The 18,963-nt window shown below is 33.2% G+C and overlaps 1 protein-coding gene across 1 annotated transcript; it reads left to right on the top strand.

Moving 5' to 3' along the window:
• Nucleotides 1-1,389: 1,389 nt before the first annotated feature.
• On the top strand, nucleotides 1,390-2,496 carry LOC107901015 (ethylene-responsive transcription factor ERF017). The gene has a single exon (XM_016826832.2). It carries the CDS (start codon nucleotides 1,468-1,470, stop codon nucleotides 2,143-2,145), a length of 678 nt encoding a protein of 225 aa, XP_016682321.1. The 5' UTR covers nucleotides 1,390-1,467; the 3' UTR covers nucleotides 2,146-2,496.
• Nucleotides 2,497-18,963: the final 16,467 nt, after the last annotated feature.

Genomic DNA, 18,963 nt, shown 5'->3' with positions numbered 1-18,963 from the left:
AATCCAGGCTGTTGAATGAAACGAGATGTTAAAATCAAGGGAGGCTTTGACATGGTCGGGAACGGAGTAAATAGCGGCAGCTCTGACGTCATCAATCAACATGGACATCGCTCCAACTTCCCAATTCCCATCTGGATCCTACATAATGTAAAGTTGCAATCTTATTTTATTTTGCCCTTTTGCTGAAACAGATGAAGAGACACAGAGTAACAAATAATAATTCAAAAGGAAATTCAGAAATTTTGTTTCCTGATGCACGAATGGGTACGACAAAATTACGACATATGGAGCCCTTTTAGGCGACGACTATCAGCGGGCTTTCAAGGGTGAGTGCCACCAGCTCGTGGCTTATCACTGGCTGACATTCATCGGAGAACATCGATAAGAAGCTCAACGGCAAAGTCAGCAACATCCTCATAGAAGACTTGACTAGAATGGTAGGCAACATAGTGGAAATTAAATTATATATTTTTACTTTTATAAAAATATAATTTCATTATTTTAATAATATACGCTTCTATAAATTTTTAAAAATTAAATTAATTTCTAAATTAAAATACAATTTTATCTTGATTGATTTAAAATTTTATATTTTATAGACTATAAAAAAATTTAAATAAAGAATTTTAATTTTAGAGACAGGCTAGAGCTCCACCACCGGTGATGACAATGCCTTGGCAGCGGTATTTTAGAAAATGTTCTATAAAAGTATCAATTTTTAATAGTATTACCTCATTTAAATTAAATTTAAATTTTAAGGATTAAAATGATATTTTTATTTTAAATAATTATGTCATGGATTTTACTTTAATTATATAGAAAGTAAAAGTTTAAAAATATCATATCAAATTTCTATAAAGTATTTTAATAAGAGTGATTAGAACGATTGAACTAACGTAGATGATTCAATTGTAAATTTTTTAAATACTTAAAATGAAATATTTTTATAGTTAAGTGAGTATAATTTACTTAAAAATTTTAAGTGATAATATGATATAATTTAATAGTGACAAATCATAACACTTTTATAAAATTCAAATTTAAAGACTAAATTGATAAAGAAAACTACGAAATTATAAGACTAATATGGATAAAAAGAAATAGTCATTAAGATTAAAAAAAGATCACCAAATACAAGAACTAAAAATTACTTTTATTCATTATTTTGTTATATTTTAATTTTTCTTTTTAAATAGCAAAAGAACAAAATTTCATGCACGTGGTTTTCGCCTACGGTCCCTACCGCGTTTTCTAGCTGGGCTCGGGCCCTCCAAACACTGCCACGTATCCGCTCCCATTGTGGTTCAACACGGTTGGATCTTCAACGAAACCGATACTCAAAACCTTGCCTTCGGTCTTCACTCCATCTATATATATTCTCGCAAAGAGCCGCCATTTTCATTATCCGAAGCCTTTAGCAACAATCTGAGCGACCTTTTCTTTTTGCAACAAATTGACTTTCAATTGATGGTGAAGCCAATCTGCACAACACATTCTTCAGCATCACAAACAGAGTATGCCTCCGACATAAACACCAACAGCTGCAGCAGTAATAGCAGTAGCAGTAGCAGTAGTTCCAAGTATAAGGGTGTACGGAAGAGGAAATGGGGGAAATGGGTGTCCGAAATTCGACTTCCCAACAGCCGTGAGCGTATTTGGTTAGGTTCTTACGACTCGCCGGAAAAAGCAGCCAGGGCGTTCGATGCGGCTCTTTATTGTTTACGTGGCCGTGATGCCAAGTTCAATTTCCCTGAAAATCCACCAGAGATCGCCGGTGGGACGTCGCTTAGCCCGCCGGAAATTCAAGTGGTGGCAGCTAGGTTCGCCAAAGGGGTGGAACTGGAAACTCCGGGGAATAACAACAATATTGTAGGGACAGAAGAGTATACATCGTCTTCGTCGGGCGGGGGAGCGACAACGCAAGTGGAGAGTCGTCATCATGAAGAAGACATGATGGACTGGTCGTTTTTGAGCATGTTGGATAATAACAACACCAATAATGGAGGGATGTCCGATTATGGTTTTTATTCAAATTTGGGCCATTTGCCTGGTGGTGATGATGATGAACTCTATCCTCCGCCGATTGATGATGATGAAAACGGTGGCAACGCTTTTTCACCGTCATCGTTTCTTTGGAACTTTTAAGCCAAATTTAGATTTCTTTTTAAAAGCAAATAAAGTTAACTTTTGTGTTTATTTGTTTGATGGGATAAATCAAGGCGTTTGGCGAATATTAGCAGCCAGGATCGGTGATTTTCCCACAGATACAGTGAGATGATGAGATTCCATTGATAGGAAGGGTGGAGGTGCCATCTTCCTGTGTATACTCATAAATCCCCTCCAAAAGTGTAGGAGAATCAAGAGTGTATATTCAAGTGTAGGAAACCGACTTTATATTCTTTTTCTTGGTGGGTTTATACATGTAACAGCTAAATTCATGTTAAATAAAATAAGAGATTGTTTATAAGTTAAGTTAAACAAAATATATTTATTTTATAAAAGGTTTAGTATTTATTAATATAATATATTTAATATTTATTAGCATAATTTATTTGACTTATAAATTTAGCCTATAAATAATAAGTTTTTTTACAATCTTAAAAAATACAACCATTAAAGATTGAAACTCATAACACTTTTGGAGAATTTTGTGTTTACGTTTTGATGGTTCTTTATTTTTCGGGTTTCGGGGTTTAGTTTTTATCTCCATATTTTATACTCTTCGTTATTTTGTCATTATAGTAAAATTATCTTTACCCGTGATTTTTATCCTATTTGGAGGGATTTTTCTACATTAAATTTGTGTTTTCAATTTCTCAAATTCTTTCTCTATTTTTACTTGTTTGTTGCTTAATCGGGTTGATCCTAAATAAGTGGCATCAGAGCTAGTTTAATTTCCGTAGATCAACCCGTTCAGAGATGACAACAATAAGGTTTGATATTGAGAAGTTCGATGGTGTCACAAATTTCAATCTGCTGCAAGTTCGGATGATGACAATTCTAGTTTAGAGCTGCCTGAAAAAGGCCGTTACCGAGAAAAAACCTTGAGAATCTAGATCAGACAGAATGAGAAGAGCTTGATGAAAAGACTCTGTCTGCAATTCAGTTGTGCCTCGCGAATAGGGTATTGCAAGAGGTATTGATGGAGAAAACCTTATCTGTCTTGTGGAAAAGGTTAGAAACTCTTTATGCGACAAAGTCTCTGGCTAATTGTTTAGTGTTGAAACAACATCTATTTACATTTCGCATGAACGAATGTGAGCTTATTAAAGATCACATTAGTCAATTTATTACTCTTTTGAATGGTTTAAAGAATGTTGATGTTAAGATTGACGATGAAGATCAGACTGTGCTATTATTGTACTCTTTACCCTATTCATACAAGTCTTTCAAGGAGACCCTAATTTATGGCAGAGACAAATTCTCGTTCGAGAATGTGAAGGGTCATTTGTTGAGTAAAGAAAAACTCGACAATGAGTTTGGTTCAGATAGTAAGGCAGATAAACAAATTTTCGTTTTTGTAGCATCAAAGAAACGAGACACAATGTGTCACTATTGTAAGAAGTTAGGTCACGTCAAAACAGATTGTTATAAACTGCGAAATAAAAGGGCTGCTGAGAGTAACGGGGAAGATGTAGCTGGTGCTAATTTGGCTGATGAAAGCGGTGATGATTTCTAATTAGTGTCAATGAACGATAGCTCTGATCTTACATCCAAGTGGATTCTAGATTCAGTATGTTCTTTCCACATGTGTCCCAATAGAGAATGATTCTCCACATATAGTTCGGTTAAAGGTGGAGTTATTCGCATGGGAAACGATTCATCCAGTAAGGTAATCGTATTGGTACTGTTAAAATTAGGATGCACGATGGGACGATTAGGACACTCTCAGATGTTAGGTATGTACCTGATTTATGAAAGAATCTCATCTCCTTAAGTATTTTAGACTCGAAAGGTTGCAGAATCAACATCAAGTCGAGTGACATTAAGGTGTCTTGTGAGGCTCTCGTTTTGTTAAAAGGTAAAAGGACCGATAATCTTTATATTCTGGAAGGTTCTATAGTGACCGGTGAAACTGGACGTCCCTTATCCATTACGGAATCGAAGTCAACTTGGTCATAGGAGGGAAAAATGTATGACCATTTTGTTGAAGAGAGGTTCTCTTTTGGATACAGGTTTTGAAAAGTTAGGGCATTGTGTTTGTGAAAATCAGACCCGAGTTAGTTTTGATTTGACAGTGCACAAGTTGAAGGCTAGAAATCTTCCAACTTCTAACACAGATTCAACTCAGTTAATTCTTTGCATAGTTCAAGATAAGCTCGTGGCGGGCTTTGGCAAAGATTGCGTTGTGAGAATTCGTGTCAAGGTGGAGATTATTAGAGTTGTGTGACCCAAATTCCTGTTAAATAAAATAAGAGATTGCTTGCAATTCAAGTTAAAATAAGATTTAGTATTTATTAGTATAATATATTTAACATTTATTAGTATAATTTATTTGACCTACAAATTTAGCCTACAAATAGGTTTTTTACAACCTTAGTAAATACACCCATTAAAAATTATAACTCATAACACTTTTGGAAAATTAACACTTTTGGAAAATTTTGTGTTTACGTTTCAAGGGTTCTTTATTTTTCGGGTTTTAGGGTTTAGTTTTTATCTCCGTCTTTTGTACTCTTCATTCTTTTGCTATTATAGTAAAATTATCTTGTCCACTGGTTCTTTATCCTCTTTGGAGGGGGTTTTCCATGTTAAATTTGTATGTTTAATTTCTCAATTTCTTCCGCTATTTTTACTTGTTCATTGCTTAACCGAGTCGACCCCCAACAACTTAAATTAATTTTTTTATAATAATAAATTTACTTCATTCTGACTTCAATTTTTTTCTTCAATCCTTTTGATTTCCTACCTTCAAAACTTTAGCTAAATTGTTTTATGTGGGATGTAAAATTTCATTCAGTAAACACTTAAAAATTTAATAATATTTACATCACGGTATTTCAATATTCTTCATAATTTTTTTTCTAAAAATATTATCTACGTCAATAATAAAATACAAATAATTACGTTAATGTATATAGTAATTTAATAAAGATTTTAAAATTAAAAATTAAAGTGATAAAAAATAATTATCACACCATTGAAGGTCCTTTTTCTTTTTCTAATAAATAAATATGATACGAATCAAAGAAACGATCTATCTAATGATTATGCGAATATGTTTTCTCTTTTTATTTATGATTTTTGTTGAAAAATAAATTGCGTAAGCAAAATTTATACTTATATTATATATAAATTAACAAAAACTGATAAGAAGATATTTCTTACATTTTCGTATTTTTGAAATAAAGTTTATTTATATTAAAACTTCACTCAGTTTTAACATAAAATTTAAGTTACTGAAGGTATTCGTACAAGAGAAACAACTTATCTGTTAAAAGAGGTATCTTCATGCACCAATGACATGATGGAAAAAGACCGGAGGTGGATTGATCCGTTAGATTAGATTCCAGTGTTCGCTACTTGATGATGATCTCTGAGTGGTTGGGGAACATTTTATTTTCCTCAATTTTAGTTTTAGTTTTCTCTTCTTCTTTTTTTTTGCGAATTACAATAGGAGGTCAAAGTCCTAATAACAACGCAACTAGCGCAACTCGAATCCAAGCCACACTTAGCACGGTGAACACCCTAACCATCACGACAATACATAATTCTTATTTTTCTCCTTTATTATTGTACTAGGAACCATTCCTCATTAAATATTCCAATTGTTTTCTATATATATAGACACACATTATATGCTATAACTATCGTGGGATAATGACATTATGTAAGTCAATTAATTATTCTTTTGAACATTTTTTTTCTTATTGTACACGTTGCATATCTTGAGGAAGATAATATTTGTAACCTCCTCAACCTGGTCTAGACGTTAGGCCCGAATCTGAGAGATTACATCGGCTACTGGAATGACCTAGTAGCGATCGAGATTTATAAAACAATCGTTTTAAAACATTTATTTATTTTTTAAGAAAATTTAGTCTATTTTCAGAAAACTCATGGGTTATCAAAAATCGATTTAATTTAGCTTTCTTATGTAACGATGACTACTTTTAAGAAAACTTGGTTAATTTTTCATTTGTTTATTACTCAAAATTTATTTATAATCTTACAACCGAAAACTGATTCTTTTACTTGGTTTTAATAAAAATATATTTCATGCATTCATTAAATAAAAACCTTATTTTAAAATTAAGTTAAATGTTATGCATGCTAAATAAACTCTACATATGAGTCCCATGCCACAAAATAAATAAAACAATACAGTTTCAAAATAGCAGAAGTTATAAAAATAAGCCTAATAATACTTTTATAAAAATAAAACGTTTTTGAGCCCTCTGAATGTTGAATCTACATCCTACCTTAATGGGTTCTCTGTAGAGATGAGAAAAAAAGGAGTGAGCTATGAAGCTCAGTATGAGTTTCATCCCAAGTAAACCAATGCAAACACTTAAGTATACAGAAACACAACGCATAGAAGAATACACAATAGGAATTTCAGAATATCAATATTTTAGACCACTTCAACAATGTATACATATAAATATATATTTCATCTCAGTAAATCCAGTTTGTATGCACATGCTTTATGAATCTCAGACAATTTTGGTTTAACAAAAAAAATCCTACCCCACCCTTACATACCACAATGGGAGTTCCTTTGAACTCCAACCACATACACACCGTGTTGTGGTTAAACCACTACTGATTTCGTAAATAAAATCTGTCGCTGGGCTATGGGTACACAACAAAAATTTGTAGATGAAACCTGCCATTGGGTGTGGGTACGCAACAAAATATCGCAGATAAAATCTGTCATTGGGTTGTAGATGCACACCATATTCGCAAGTAAAAGCTATCGATGGGTTGTGGATATACAACATATTTTCAGTTAAAGGTTAACACTGCCATTGGATTGTGGGTGCACAACAAAATATTGCAAATAAAAGTTGTCACTAGGCTATAGATGCACACCATATTTGCAGGTAAAAGCTATCGATGGGTTGTGGATGTACATCATATTTGCAATTAAAGGATAAATACTGCCACTGGGCTGTGGGTGCATAAACAAATTTGTAGATAAACTGTCACTTCTTCCTTCGTACATATTGTCCTACCCTATGCAATGCAATATAGCAAGCTCAAAATGGATCAATACGGTAGCATTTAATTATGCTTTTAATAGGACAATATGGTAACAATCAATATGCTTATAACAATTCAACACGGTAGCAAATAATATTCTTATAACAGATCAACTCAGTAGCAAAAGTCATGCTTATTAAGTGTTTAGTTTAATGGTAACATAAGACATGATGTATGTACAATCACAAATACAAATACAGATACAATACAATATAATAGATATATGTATTATTCATAATTCATGCAAATATATTTAAACATCATATTGATACGGTTAGTGTTGGAAAATAGGGTTTGAAAAATGTAATGGAAAATAAATTTAGGGAAAAACTAAAATTTAAAACTTTTTTTTCCAAAATAAGATCTTGGTTGTGATATCTAAAGTAATAAACACTTAATCAAAATTGTACATTTTTTATTCACCTAGGATGAGCACTTCGACCGAGTAGTCTTCTTCACTATCTTCAAGCTCACGTCTGCCGAGTATGGGCTCGCTTTGAATCAAAAACTTTTTCACAAAAATTACTAGTGGGTGATTTTGTAATTTCTATAAACTTTTGGGTCAAGTTGCAAATCAAAAAAATATGTCTAAAAATTTTCTAGAATAATCTCTTCAGAGAATTTTCTCTCTACAACTTTATCTTGAATTCAAGTGTGTGTAAATAATGACCAAAGGTTCTCTTAATATAGGGAGAGTTTCGAGAATTCAACTATGATTAAATTTAATTACTATAATATTAAATTAATATAATATTTACCAAGATAAATATTAGATTAAATTTAATATTAAATCTTATTAAAATAATAGAATGTTTATCTACGACATAAACATTAAATTGAATTTAATATTAAGATAATCACTTTAATATTAAATTAATAAAATACTATTAAAATAAGTATTAAATTTAATTTAATGTTAAACTATTAAAATAATATTATTTTTGGAATAATTAATCTGAAATCAAATTCTCCGGTAGAGTCCTAATAGGAGTGTAACTCTTCCACTGCTCAACCATCGACGACCAACAGCCGCCAACCACTGGGACCCACCGCCACAGTCACTAGCTCCGCCGTGTCCGGTGATGGAAGTGCGACACCCTTACGGCACCCGAGTCAATTTGGTTGCTCCCAGTTCGATCTGGGTCAATGATGACCCAACCAGTCTGGTCTAGCCACCGGTTGAACCGTCGGCCCGATTTCACATACCAGACCCGGTTTAATCAGTTTTTGGGTCTTGATATCGGTTTTGGGCTCCCGAGCCAAATTTACGATCTCGAGTCCAATTTTCAAGTTCAATTATCCATTGGGCCAATTGTCTAACTTGAAAATTAATTTCCAAAAATATCATATCAATTTTAGTTAATTTGATTAATGTAATTTTACTTGATCAAAATTAATTTTTCTAAAAAATTACTTAGATTTTCCAAATTAATTTTTCAAAAAAAAATCTTTAATCAAATTCTTTAGTTGAACAATTCTCACGACCACCTAATTTAACTCCACGTCGAATAAATCGACTCAATTAAACTATTCTCAACGTCGTAAAATTTTCTTCTAATTCAAATGCAGTCCAATCGAGCTTTTGTTGAGCTAGCAGAGGGACCAATATGACATATACAATTAGGCTCTAGTGATTGCAATTATGTCCAGAAGTATCGTTTCGATTATTCGCAATTACTTAACCATGGAGTCAGTCCACAAGAAGTACCATGATTGAAAACTCCTTATTGTATACTCTTTAGGAAATCAATTCATCCAACTGTTTTGTCCAATGACCTCGTTATGTGTGTGTTACCCTCATATGATATCCTTGATTCCTTTGAGTTAAATCTGTTCACTCAATAAAATCCTATTTTATCTTATCGTCACCATTATGTCTTCTTAATGATTAATATGATCACCGTCAACAAATGATTGTGATAAATTGCTCATTCGAGAACAAGCATTTTGTCAATGAATACATCTATATCTCTACCCGTGGTGTCAACTGCTCCGATAGCCAAGACTAGCTATATTTTCAATTGGAATTGTAGACGACATAATAATCGTTCTTAGTATTTGAATCAAATGCTCACTTTGATTCTTTTACAGGATTAGAGACTCATTTAGATTATCTACTGAAGTAAGTTGTCTTTCTCGTAATGCAAACATTCTTTACAATGCCACTTATCTTCAGTTTGAACTTTAGACAAACAATGAGCTAATATTTGCTTGCCACAATTTCACAATGCAAGAAAAATATACAAGAAATAAATACAAAAGATATAACAGTGAAATATGAAATTAACTTTATTTATTTATTCTTCGTTCAAATAAATAGAAAACAGTTACATGTTTCCTACAATATGGGCACATTTCCCAAAAATCTCTCATTTGCCCTAGTGAAGTAAATGTGTCATGTTTCGCATTCCCATATCCTCGACGTATTTGTTAAAACTCCTAGTTATAAGAGCCTTCGTAAATGGATCCGCAAGTTTACTTTTAGAAGCTAATTTCATTAGATCTACAATTCCTTCAGCTACCGCCTCTAGTATCAAGTGATACTTTTGATCAATGTGTTTCGTCCTCTTGTGACTTCTCATTTCCTTTGTATTTGTTATTGCAACATTCTTATCACAAGACAGTATTATAGCTTTTTCCATATTAGGAATAACTTCAAGTTCAGTTAAGAACTTTCGAACAGTAACATACTCGGCCTCCATAGTAGAGTTAGCAGTGTAAGTTTGTTTTACACTTTTTCATACTATTGCTCCACGACCTAGAACGAATACATTTCCCGAAGTCGATTTCCTTAAATCTTTGTAGGTTTGGAAGTCTGAGTCTATGTATCCAACAGGAGTAAGGTCCTCCCCAGAATACATAAGCATACAATCCATGGTTCTTTTAAGATATCTTAATATATGCTTTACAGCTCAATGCCTTAGACCTGAATTCACCTGATATCGACTAACCATTCCTACTGCGGAACAAATATCTGGACGTCTACAAAGAATTGCATACATAATGCTTCCAATTGCCGAAGCATATGGAACCTCACTCATATGCTCTCTTTCTTTCACTGACTTAGGACAGTCATCTAAAGAAAGATGAAAACATGATGTAGTCGACTGAATGCCTGGCTTTGCATCAGTCATTGCAAGACATTTCAGTACCTTATCGATGTATGAAGCTTAAGATAGTGCTATCGTTTTATTCTTTCGATCCCTAAGGATTCGAATTCTAAGAATATAACTAGCTTCACCCAAGTCCTTCATGCTAAATTGTTAACCACAGTTTAACCAATGACAATTCTCCTACATCATTTTTGATAAGGTTCATCAGCATTTTGCTCAAATCCAAAAGGCTCGATCGTTTGATCAAATATTTTATTCCATGAGTAGGACGCCTACTTAAGTCCATAAATGGATTTTAGTAGTTTGCAAACTTTTTGCTCTTTTTCTTTGAAAACATAGCTAGTGGGTTGAGCTATGTAAATAATTTCATCAAGATAGCCATTGAAGAATGTTGTCTTAACATCCATTTGCCAGATCTCGTAATTGAGACCAATGACAATGAATAAAAGTATGCGGATAGACTTGAGCATGGTTACTGGAGAAAAGGTTTCATCGTAATCAATGCCTTATTTCTGTGTGTAGTCTTTCCGTACAAGTCTACCTTTGTGTGTTTCCACTTTCCCTTTCGTATTTCTCTTTTTCTTATAGATCCACTACACTATGGGTTTAATTCCAATAGGTAAATCTACAAGATCCCACACCGTATTGGATTTCATAGAATCCATCTCGACATCCATGGCCTATTTCCCGAGCTTGGAATCAACGTCTTGCATAGCTTCTTCATAAGTGAGTGGATTATCATCCTCATGATTGGCTTCTGTATTATAAATACTACCATCATAGAAGAAGAAGTTTGGTTTCTTAGAAACTCTCCCACTACGATGGATTCCTCTATGTTGTTGATTATTTGCAGGTCTTTCTACAACTTTCTCGATAATTGAACTCAATGATTGTTCTACCACTCCCGAAAGTTCCTCGAGTACCACTTTACTTTGAGGCTTAAAGTTATCTATGCAGCTTTCCTCGAGGAAAGTAGCGTGAGTAGAAATTTTAATCGTATTATCTTTCGGATTGTAGGATAATCATCCCTTTGTTCCTTTTGGATATCCTACAAACATGCACAAATTTGCCTGTGCATCTAACTTCTTTGCATCCTTATCTAGAATATTGTTGGACAACCCCATATTCTAAATTGATTTAGAGCAGGTTTCTTTCCATACCACAGTTCATAAGGTGTCTTAAAATAAGACTTGGTTGGCATATCATTCAAAATATAGCAAGCCGTTTGTATCAAATATCCTTAGAAGGAAGTAGGAAGTTGTGAATAGCTTAACATTGAATGAACCATGTCAAGAAAGACTTTATTCCTTCTCTCAACTACACCATTCTACTGTGGAGTACTTGTCGCAGTTAATTGAGATAAGATCTCATTCTCTATGAGGTATCCTAAGAACTCATCGGACAAATATTCTCCACCTCGGCTAGACCGAAGATTCTTTATGGATAAATCTAATTGCTTTTCCACTTTCGCATGAAACTCTCAAAATTTATCAAAGGTTTTACTTTTATGGTGCATTAGATACACATATCCATATAAAAAATAGTTGTCGATAAAAGTCACGTAATAATCGTAACTTTCTTGGATACTGATGCTCATGGGACCATATACATCAGTGTGTACAAATTGTAAAGGTTGGTTGGCCCTTATACCTGTTGCATTAAAAAACCTCTTAGTCATTTTACCTTCCAAGCAAGATTCACATTGTGGAAGACTAGCTTCCTTAAGCATACTTAAGGGACCATCTTTCACGAGTCTAGTGATTCTTTATTGGTTAATATGAACAAGTATTAAGTGCCATAGGTACCCTTTATTAGAATGAAAAATTTTAAGCTTTTTATTCACTATTTCTGTTTGAAGCATCGAGTAGTTATTTGGTTTGATAAAGTAGAGATTATTTTCCATACATCTAAAGAATGATTTTTGTGAATGAAAATCCCTTTATCGAATGTCACGATATAACCGTCATAAAATAAACATGTTGCAGAAATTAAATTCCTCTTAAAATTAGGTACATAAAACACGTTATTTTAAAACAATTTTCCTAAAATTATCAAAGTGTAAAATAACTTCTCCCACTACTTCAGCTGAAACATAGATTCCATCCTGTCTGTAACAAGAGGCTCTTGTCACATAGACTTCTCATTTTGCTGAACCCTTGTAAAGAAACACACATGGTTAGTGGCTCCAGAATCAATAACCCAGTTGTCAATTGATTCTTCCGCTAAGCAAGCTTTAACTACAAAGAGTTCTATACATTTTCCCTTTTCGGCTAGGTAATCCAAATACTCCTTGTAGTTTGATTTGAAATGTCCTTTTCTATTGCAGAAGAAACATTTAATCTGTTTAGGATATTTTAACATCTTAGCTTTCTTCCTATCCACATGAGGTGGAACTGAAGACTTAGTCAGCTTCTTCATTTCTTTAGCTTTCTGTTTCCCCTTAGAGGATGAAGGGCCCATAGCTCAGTTTGCCCCAGGTTTCTCCTAAACCGGTTTACCACCATTCAACATCAATTCATAGGATTGTAATTTCTTCATTAGTTGAGTTAAGGTAAGCGTCTTGTTCCCTACGTTGTAAGTGGCCCTAAAACCAACAAACTCCTTCATTAAGGATTTGAACACTATTTCAATTTGTGTGCTCGCGTCTAGTTCAGCCCTATTGTCCTCCGCTTCCGCAAAGAATCCCATAAGCTTAAGCATATGTTCTTTGACCGAAGTGTCAATTTTCTGTTGAGAATTCATCAAATTTATAATAGTGGATTGTCAAACCAATGCGACTTGGCCTCCAAAAAATCCTCCAAATTTGTCATGATCTCTTTGGCAGTTCAAAAATTCTCGTGTTGCTTTTGCAACACACTACTCATGCTCACTCACATATAACATTAGACAATCGATTTAGAATATCTCTAACGATTTCTCGCTTTGGGCTGAGCTTCAGGAGGGCACGTTTCATCAAGAACGAATTTGTGTTTCTCACAGCTGAGAACTATCAACAAGTTTCGTTTCCATTCTCGAAAGTTATCCCCATTTAATTTATTCTCAGTAAGGAGTATGAGACATATTTGAACTGAAAAAAATAAAGATTCAATAATTACTATCTTTGTATTAAGCAAATAGTTTTCATTTCAGCAACATATCAAGAATGTAGTATGATGCATGCGTCTTGTATTAAAACCTTGAAAAAAAATTCGTTGCTACGATCATTCTCACACCTATTAACCATGTCACCTTGGCGTCCCATGATTAACTAGCAAGAACATGAATTACATCCAATCAGTTCATGAATCTTAATTTTTAAGACTCCACATGAACTAAAGATCGTTTAACATTTGACCATCATCTCTAGCTTAAATATTGTTTCTTGGGAAACTATTTAATAAGAGATGATCTTGAGTGTGTAACCATTAACTCAACACCCATCATAAATATGCTTTCATTTGTGAGTCATCTTGGGACAATCTCTCTAAAAAGGTCATGCATGACTAGTTGTCCTTAAAAGGAAATCTCATCTAGTGAACCCACATGACAAATTTCACCTTGGGGTGTGACTAGGGTAAGAACCAGCTTGAAACTTTATCATACTATCACTTAGGGACCATCAATGGAGGCCGTATGTCTTGTTCAAAGACCTTTTCCTTCTCAATATTTTAAAAACATGCAAGGTTTTTTATCCCAAATTTCAAGGATGATCATACAATAGTCCTAGTGGCATTCTTACCCAATCTAAATGACATGCTTCCAATATATGCATGGCATGTGATAAGTCTTGAAAAGAGTTATATTTTATGCCTTTAGACCTAGTTAATTGTATGTACTTAAGTACATCTAGTTGCATTTTAAGACATTTCATTAGTATTTTTAGTATTGCATTAGAACTTGGGCTGTGTTTAAATATTAGGTGTTTTTCATTGTTTGTGGAAGGGCTATGTTTTGTGGTATTAGTGGGTGCAGGATGAGGAACAATAAATAAATGAGTGAAGTTTTGCTGGGGCAAAAGGGTGGTCAGATTGCCAGCTCGTATGCCGTGGCAATGCCAGGAAGGTGTCTAGTCAGCATTCAGCGCATATCAGTTTCAACCCAACTCTACCTGTACAAGATAAATCTGCCTAGAAAAGAAGAGAAGATAAATCTTGGGGCTATTGGAATTATCCTGAAAAAGAAGGAAAAAGTAATTTAAAAAGAAGCAAAAGAGGAAACCCTAGTAGGCGAAACTACGGGTAGAGATCCTTAGGCAAATTAAAAGGTAGCGACTAAATAGAGACAGGAAGCAGAAAGACGCAGGCAACCCCTCTCAGCCACCTCAGGACACTGCGTAGCTGGAGTATGGATTGGACAAGCCAACACTATCTTCCCGACATTCTTCCATTATTTCTAATCTATTCCTTCGTGAATTACAGTTATGAAAATGATGTTTGAGTTGAATGTTATTTGCCAACCTATGAGTTAAATCTCATAGGGTTGAGATTACTTTAATGAAACTTTAACTGTCTTTAATGACTGCAGTATAAATCTGAGTTATTTTATTGTTTCATTTAATTATTTTATTCTTTACAATGTATGTGAGCAATCCGTAGACATAGTCGACTGTGCAACATACCCTTAAATTAATCTAAATTCTGAAAAGGTTAGATTAGTTAGACCGTGTTTGATTGATATGGGAAAGTACTCGATAGATACTTCCAGTAGACTCTAAATGTAGAGTATTAAAGGCCTAAGACAGAGGCAATGTAACTTGAGGTTTCTACTTTTAAAAGAAGAATACCACTTTAGAACTCTTCTGGGTAGTAGATTAAGTATGATTTTGCTGAGGCATTGTTGATAGGAAAAGTAGATTCTTAGTAATCCTAACCTTCCCACTCAACATCGTGTAACCCTTATATTTGCTGTAGTAGCTTGCCATAGCATTCTTAGTCGTTTATTTATTCAATGCATATTATTCACATAATTATTCTAGTAATTTCCATTGCATTTTTACTTTTGTTTTGCCTTAGCATTTTCCAATATTAGTTAGTATACATTTCGCACTCATTCTTATTTTATTATTGCATACTTAACTCGGTTTTGCCATAACATAACATTGCTCACACTCTATTATAATAACTTGACCAATTCTATACCTAACCCAATCCTTGTGGTAACGTACTCACTTATCACTTTATTAATTTATTCAACGTGTATACTTGCAGTTATCACTTAGTTATGCTTTTAACAGGACAATACAATAGCATTTAATTATGCTTTTAACGAGACAATATTATAGCAATCAATATGCTTATAAAAGTTCAATACAATAGCAAATAATATGCTTATAACATATCAAATCAGTAGCAAAAGTCATGCTTATTAAGTGTTTAGTTCAACGGGAACATCAGACACAATGTATGTACAATCACAAACATAGATACAATACAATACAATACAATACAATACAATACAATACAATACAATACAATAGATATATGTATTATTCATAATTCATGCAAACATATTTAAACATCATATTGATACGGTCAATGTTGGAAATTTGGGTTTGGAAAACGCAATAGAAAATAAATTTAGAGAAAAACTAGAGTTTTAAATTTCTTTCCAAAACAAGATCTTGGTTGTAATACCTAAAGTAATAAACACTTAATTAAAATTGTACATTTTCGATTCGTCTAGGATGAGCGCTTTGACCGAGTAGTCTTCTCCCTATCCTCAAGCTTACATTTATCGAGAGTGGGCTCGCTTTCAATCAGAAAACTTTTCACAAAAATTACCAATGGGATAATTTTGTAGTTTCTCTAAACTTTTGGGTCAAGTTGTAAATCAAAAAAATATCTCTAGAAATTTTTTGGAATAATCTCTTCAAAATATTTTCTCTCTACAACTTTAACTTAAATTCAAGTGTGTGTAAATAATGACCCAAGACTCTCTTTATATAGGGAGAGTTTAGAGAGTTCACCTATGATTAAACTTAATCAATTTAATATTAAATTAATCTAATATTTATCAAAATAAATATTAGATTAAATTTAATATTAAATCTTATTACAATAATAAAATGTTTATCTACAAGATAAACATTAAATTGAATGTAATATTAAGATAATCACTTTAATATTAAATTAATAAAATACTATTAAGATAAGTATTAAATTAAATTTAATATTAAACTATTAAAATAATATTATTTTTGGTATAATTAATCTAAAATCAAATTCTTCGGTAGAGTCCCAATAAGAGTGTAACTCTTCCACTAGTTAACCATCGACGACCAACCGCCGTCAGCCACTGGGACCCGCCGTCATAACCACTAGCACTGCCGTGTCGGTGATGCAGGTGCGACACCTTTACAGCACCCCAAGTCGATTCGATTGTTGTCGGTTCGGTCTAGGTCAATGATGACCCGACCGGTTTAGTCTAACCACTAGTTGGACCGTCGGCCCAGTTTCACATAACAGGCCCGGTTCGATCAGTTTTTGGGTCTTGGTCTCGATTTTGGGCTCTCGGGCCCAATTTACGATCTCATATCTAATTTTCAAGTTCGATTACCCATTGGGCCAATTTTTTGACTTGAAAAGTAATTTCCAAAAATATCATATTAATTTTAATTAATTTTATTAATTTAATTTTACTTTATCAAAATTAAGTTTTTCAAAAATCACTTATATTTTCCAAATTAATTTTTCAAGAAAATTCTTTAATCAAATTCTCTAGTTGAAAAATTCTCACGACCACCTAATTTAACTCCACATCGAATAAATCGACTCAATTAAATTATTCTCAAAGTCGTAAAATTATCTTCTGATTCAAATACTTCAAAAATCACTTATATTTTCCAAATTAATTTTTCAAGAAAATTCTTTAATCAAATTCTCTAGTTGAAAAATTCTCACGACCACCTAATTTAACTCCACATCGAATAAATCGACTCAATTAAATTATTCTCAAAGTCGTAAAATTATCTTCTGATTCAAATACAGTCCGATTGAATTTTTGTTGAGCTAGCGGAGGGACTAATCGGACATATACAATTAAGCTCTAGTGATTGCAATTATGTCCAGAAGCATCATTCTTATAATTTGCAATTACTTAATCATGGATTTAGTCCACAATAAGTACCATGATTGAAAACTCATTATTCTATACTCTTTAAGAAAGTAATTCATCTAACTGTTTTGTCCAATAACCTCGTTATGTGTGTGTTACCCTCATATGATATCCTTGATTCCTTTGAGTTAAATCCGTTCACTCAATACAATCATATTTTATCTCATCGTCACCATTGTGTCTTATTAATGATTAAAATAATTACTATCAACAAATGATTGTGATAAATTGCTCATTCAAGAACAAGCAACCCTTGGCCACGTTCCATATTTATCAATTCACACAATGATAGTGAGAGTATATCATTAATTGTTTAATTCAGCTATGAGTTCCACTGTTGCTAGTAAAGTCATGCCATACACAAGTCATATACCCAACATACCGACTATGGTTTTGATCATCTTTAGAGCATAAACCTTCACTTATATCAAAGCACATGAGTTGCATACACATAGTGAATGACTAACTCAGGATTTAGGTAAGTCACACTATGAATGCTACAAGTGAAATAATTTACAAACAGATTCAGAATTAATTCATCTTGGGTCCAGTCCAATGTATCATTCTGCAAATGAATATATCTATATCTCTACTCGTGGAGTCAGCTGCTCCAATAGCCAAGACTAGCCATATTTTCAAGTGGAATTGTAGACGACATAATCATCCTTCTCAGTATTTGAACAGAATGCTCACTTTGATTCATTTACAAGATTACAGACTCATTTAGATTATCTACTGAAATAAGTTATCTTTCTCGCAATGTAAACATTCTTTACAATGCCACTTATCTTCAGTTTGAACTTTAGACAATTAATGAGCTAATATTTGCTTGTCACAATTTCACTATGCATACAAAATATAAAAGAAATAAATACAAAAGATATAATAGTGAAATGTGAAATTAATTTTATTTATTTATTCATCGTTCAAATAAATAGAAAACAATTACATGTTTACTACAATATGGGCATATTTCCCAACAATCTCCCATTTCCCTTAGTGAAGTAAGTGTGTCATGTTTCAAATTCCCATATCCTCGACGTGTTTATTAAAACTCCTAGTTACAAGAGCCTTCGTAAACGAATCCGCAAGCTTGCTTTTAGAAGCTAATTTCATTATATCTACAATTCCTTCAGCTATTGCCTCTAGTATCAAGTGATACTTTTAATCAATGTGTTTTGTCCTCTTGTGACTTCTCCTTTCCTTTGTATTTGTTATTACAGCATTGTTATCATAAGACAGTATTATAGCTTTTTCCATACCAGGAATAACTTCAAGTTCAATTAAGAACTTTCGAAGCCATATTTCTTGTTTCGTTGCCTCAGAAGTAGCAACATACTCGGCCTCCATAGTAGAGTTAGCAGTTTAAGTTTGTTTTACACTTTTTCATACTATTGCTCCACGGCCTAGAACGAATACATTTCCCGAAGTTGATTTCCTTGAATCTTTGTAGGTTTGGAAGTCTGAGTTTGTGTATCCAATAGGAGTAAGGTCCTCCCCAGAATACACAAGCATATAATCCATGGTTCTTTTAAGATAGCTTAATATATGC

Source organism: Gossypium hirsutum, chromosome D06 (genome assembly GCF_007990345.1).
Source record: "Gossypium hirsutum isolate 1008001.06 chromosome D06, Gossypium_hirsutum_v2.1, whole genome shotgun sequence".
NCBI lineage: Eukaryota > Viridiplantae > Streptophyta > Magnoliopsida > Malvales > Malvaceae > Gossypium > Gossypium hirsutum.
This window is presented reverse-complemented; position numbering and strand designations above follow the sequence as displayed.

Excerpts from the sequence above, each read along its gene's own strand:
- LOC107901015 (XM_016826832.2), top strand. The coding sequence starts at position 1,468 with ATGGTGAAGCCAATCTGCACAACACATTCTTCAGCATCACAAACAGAG.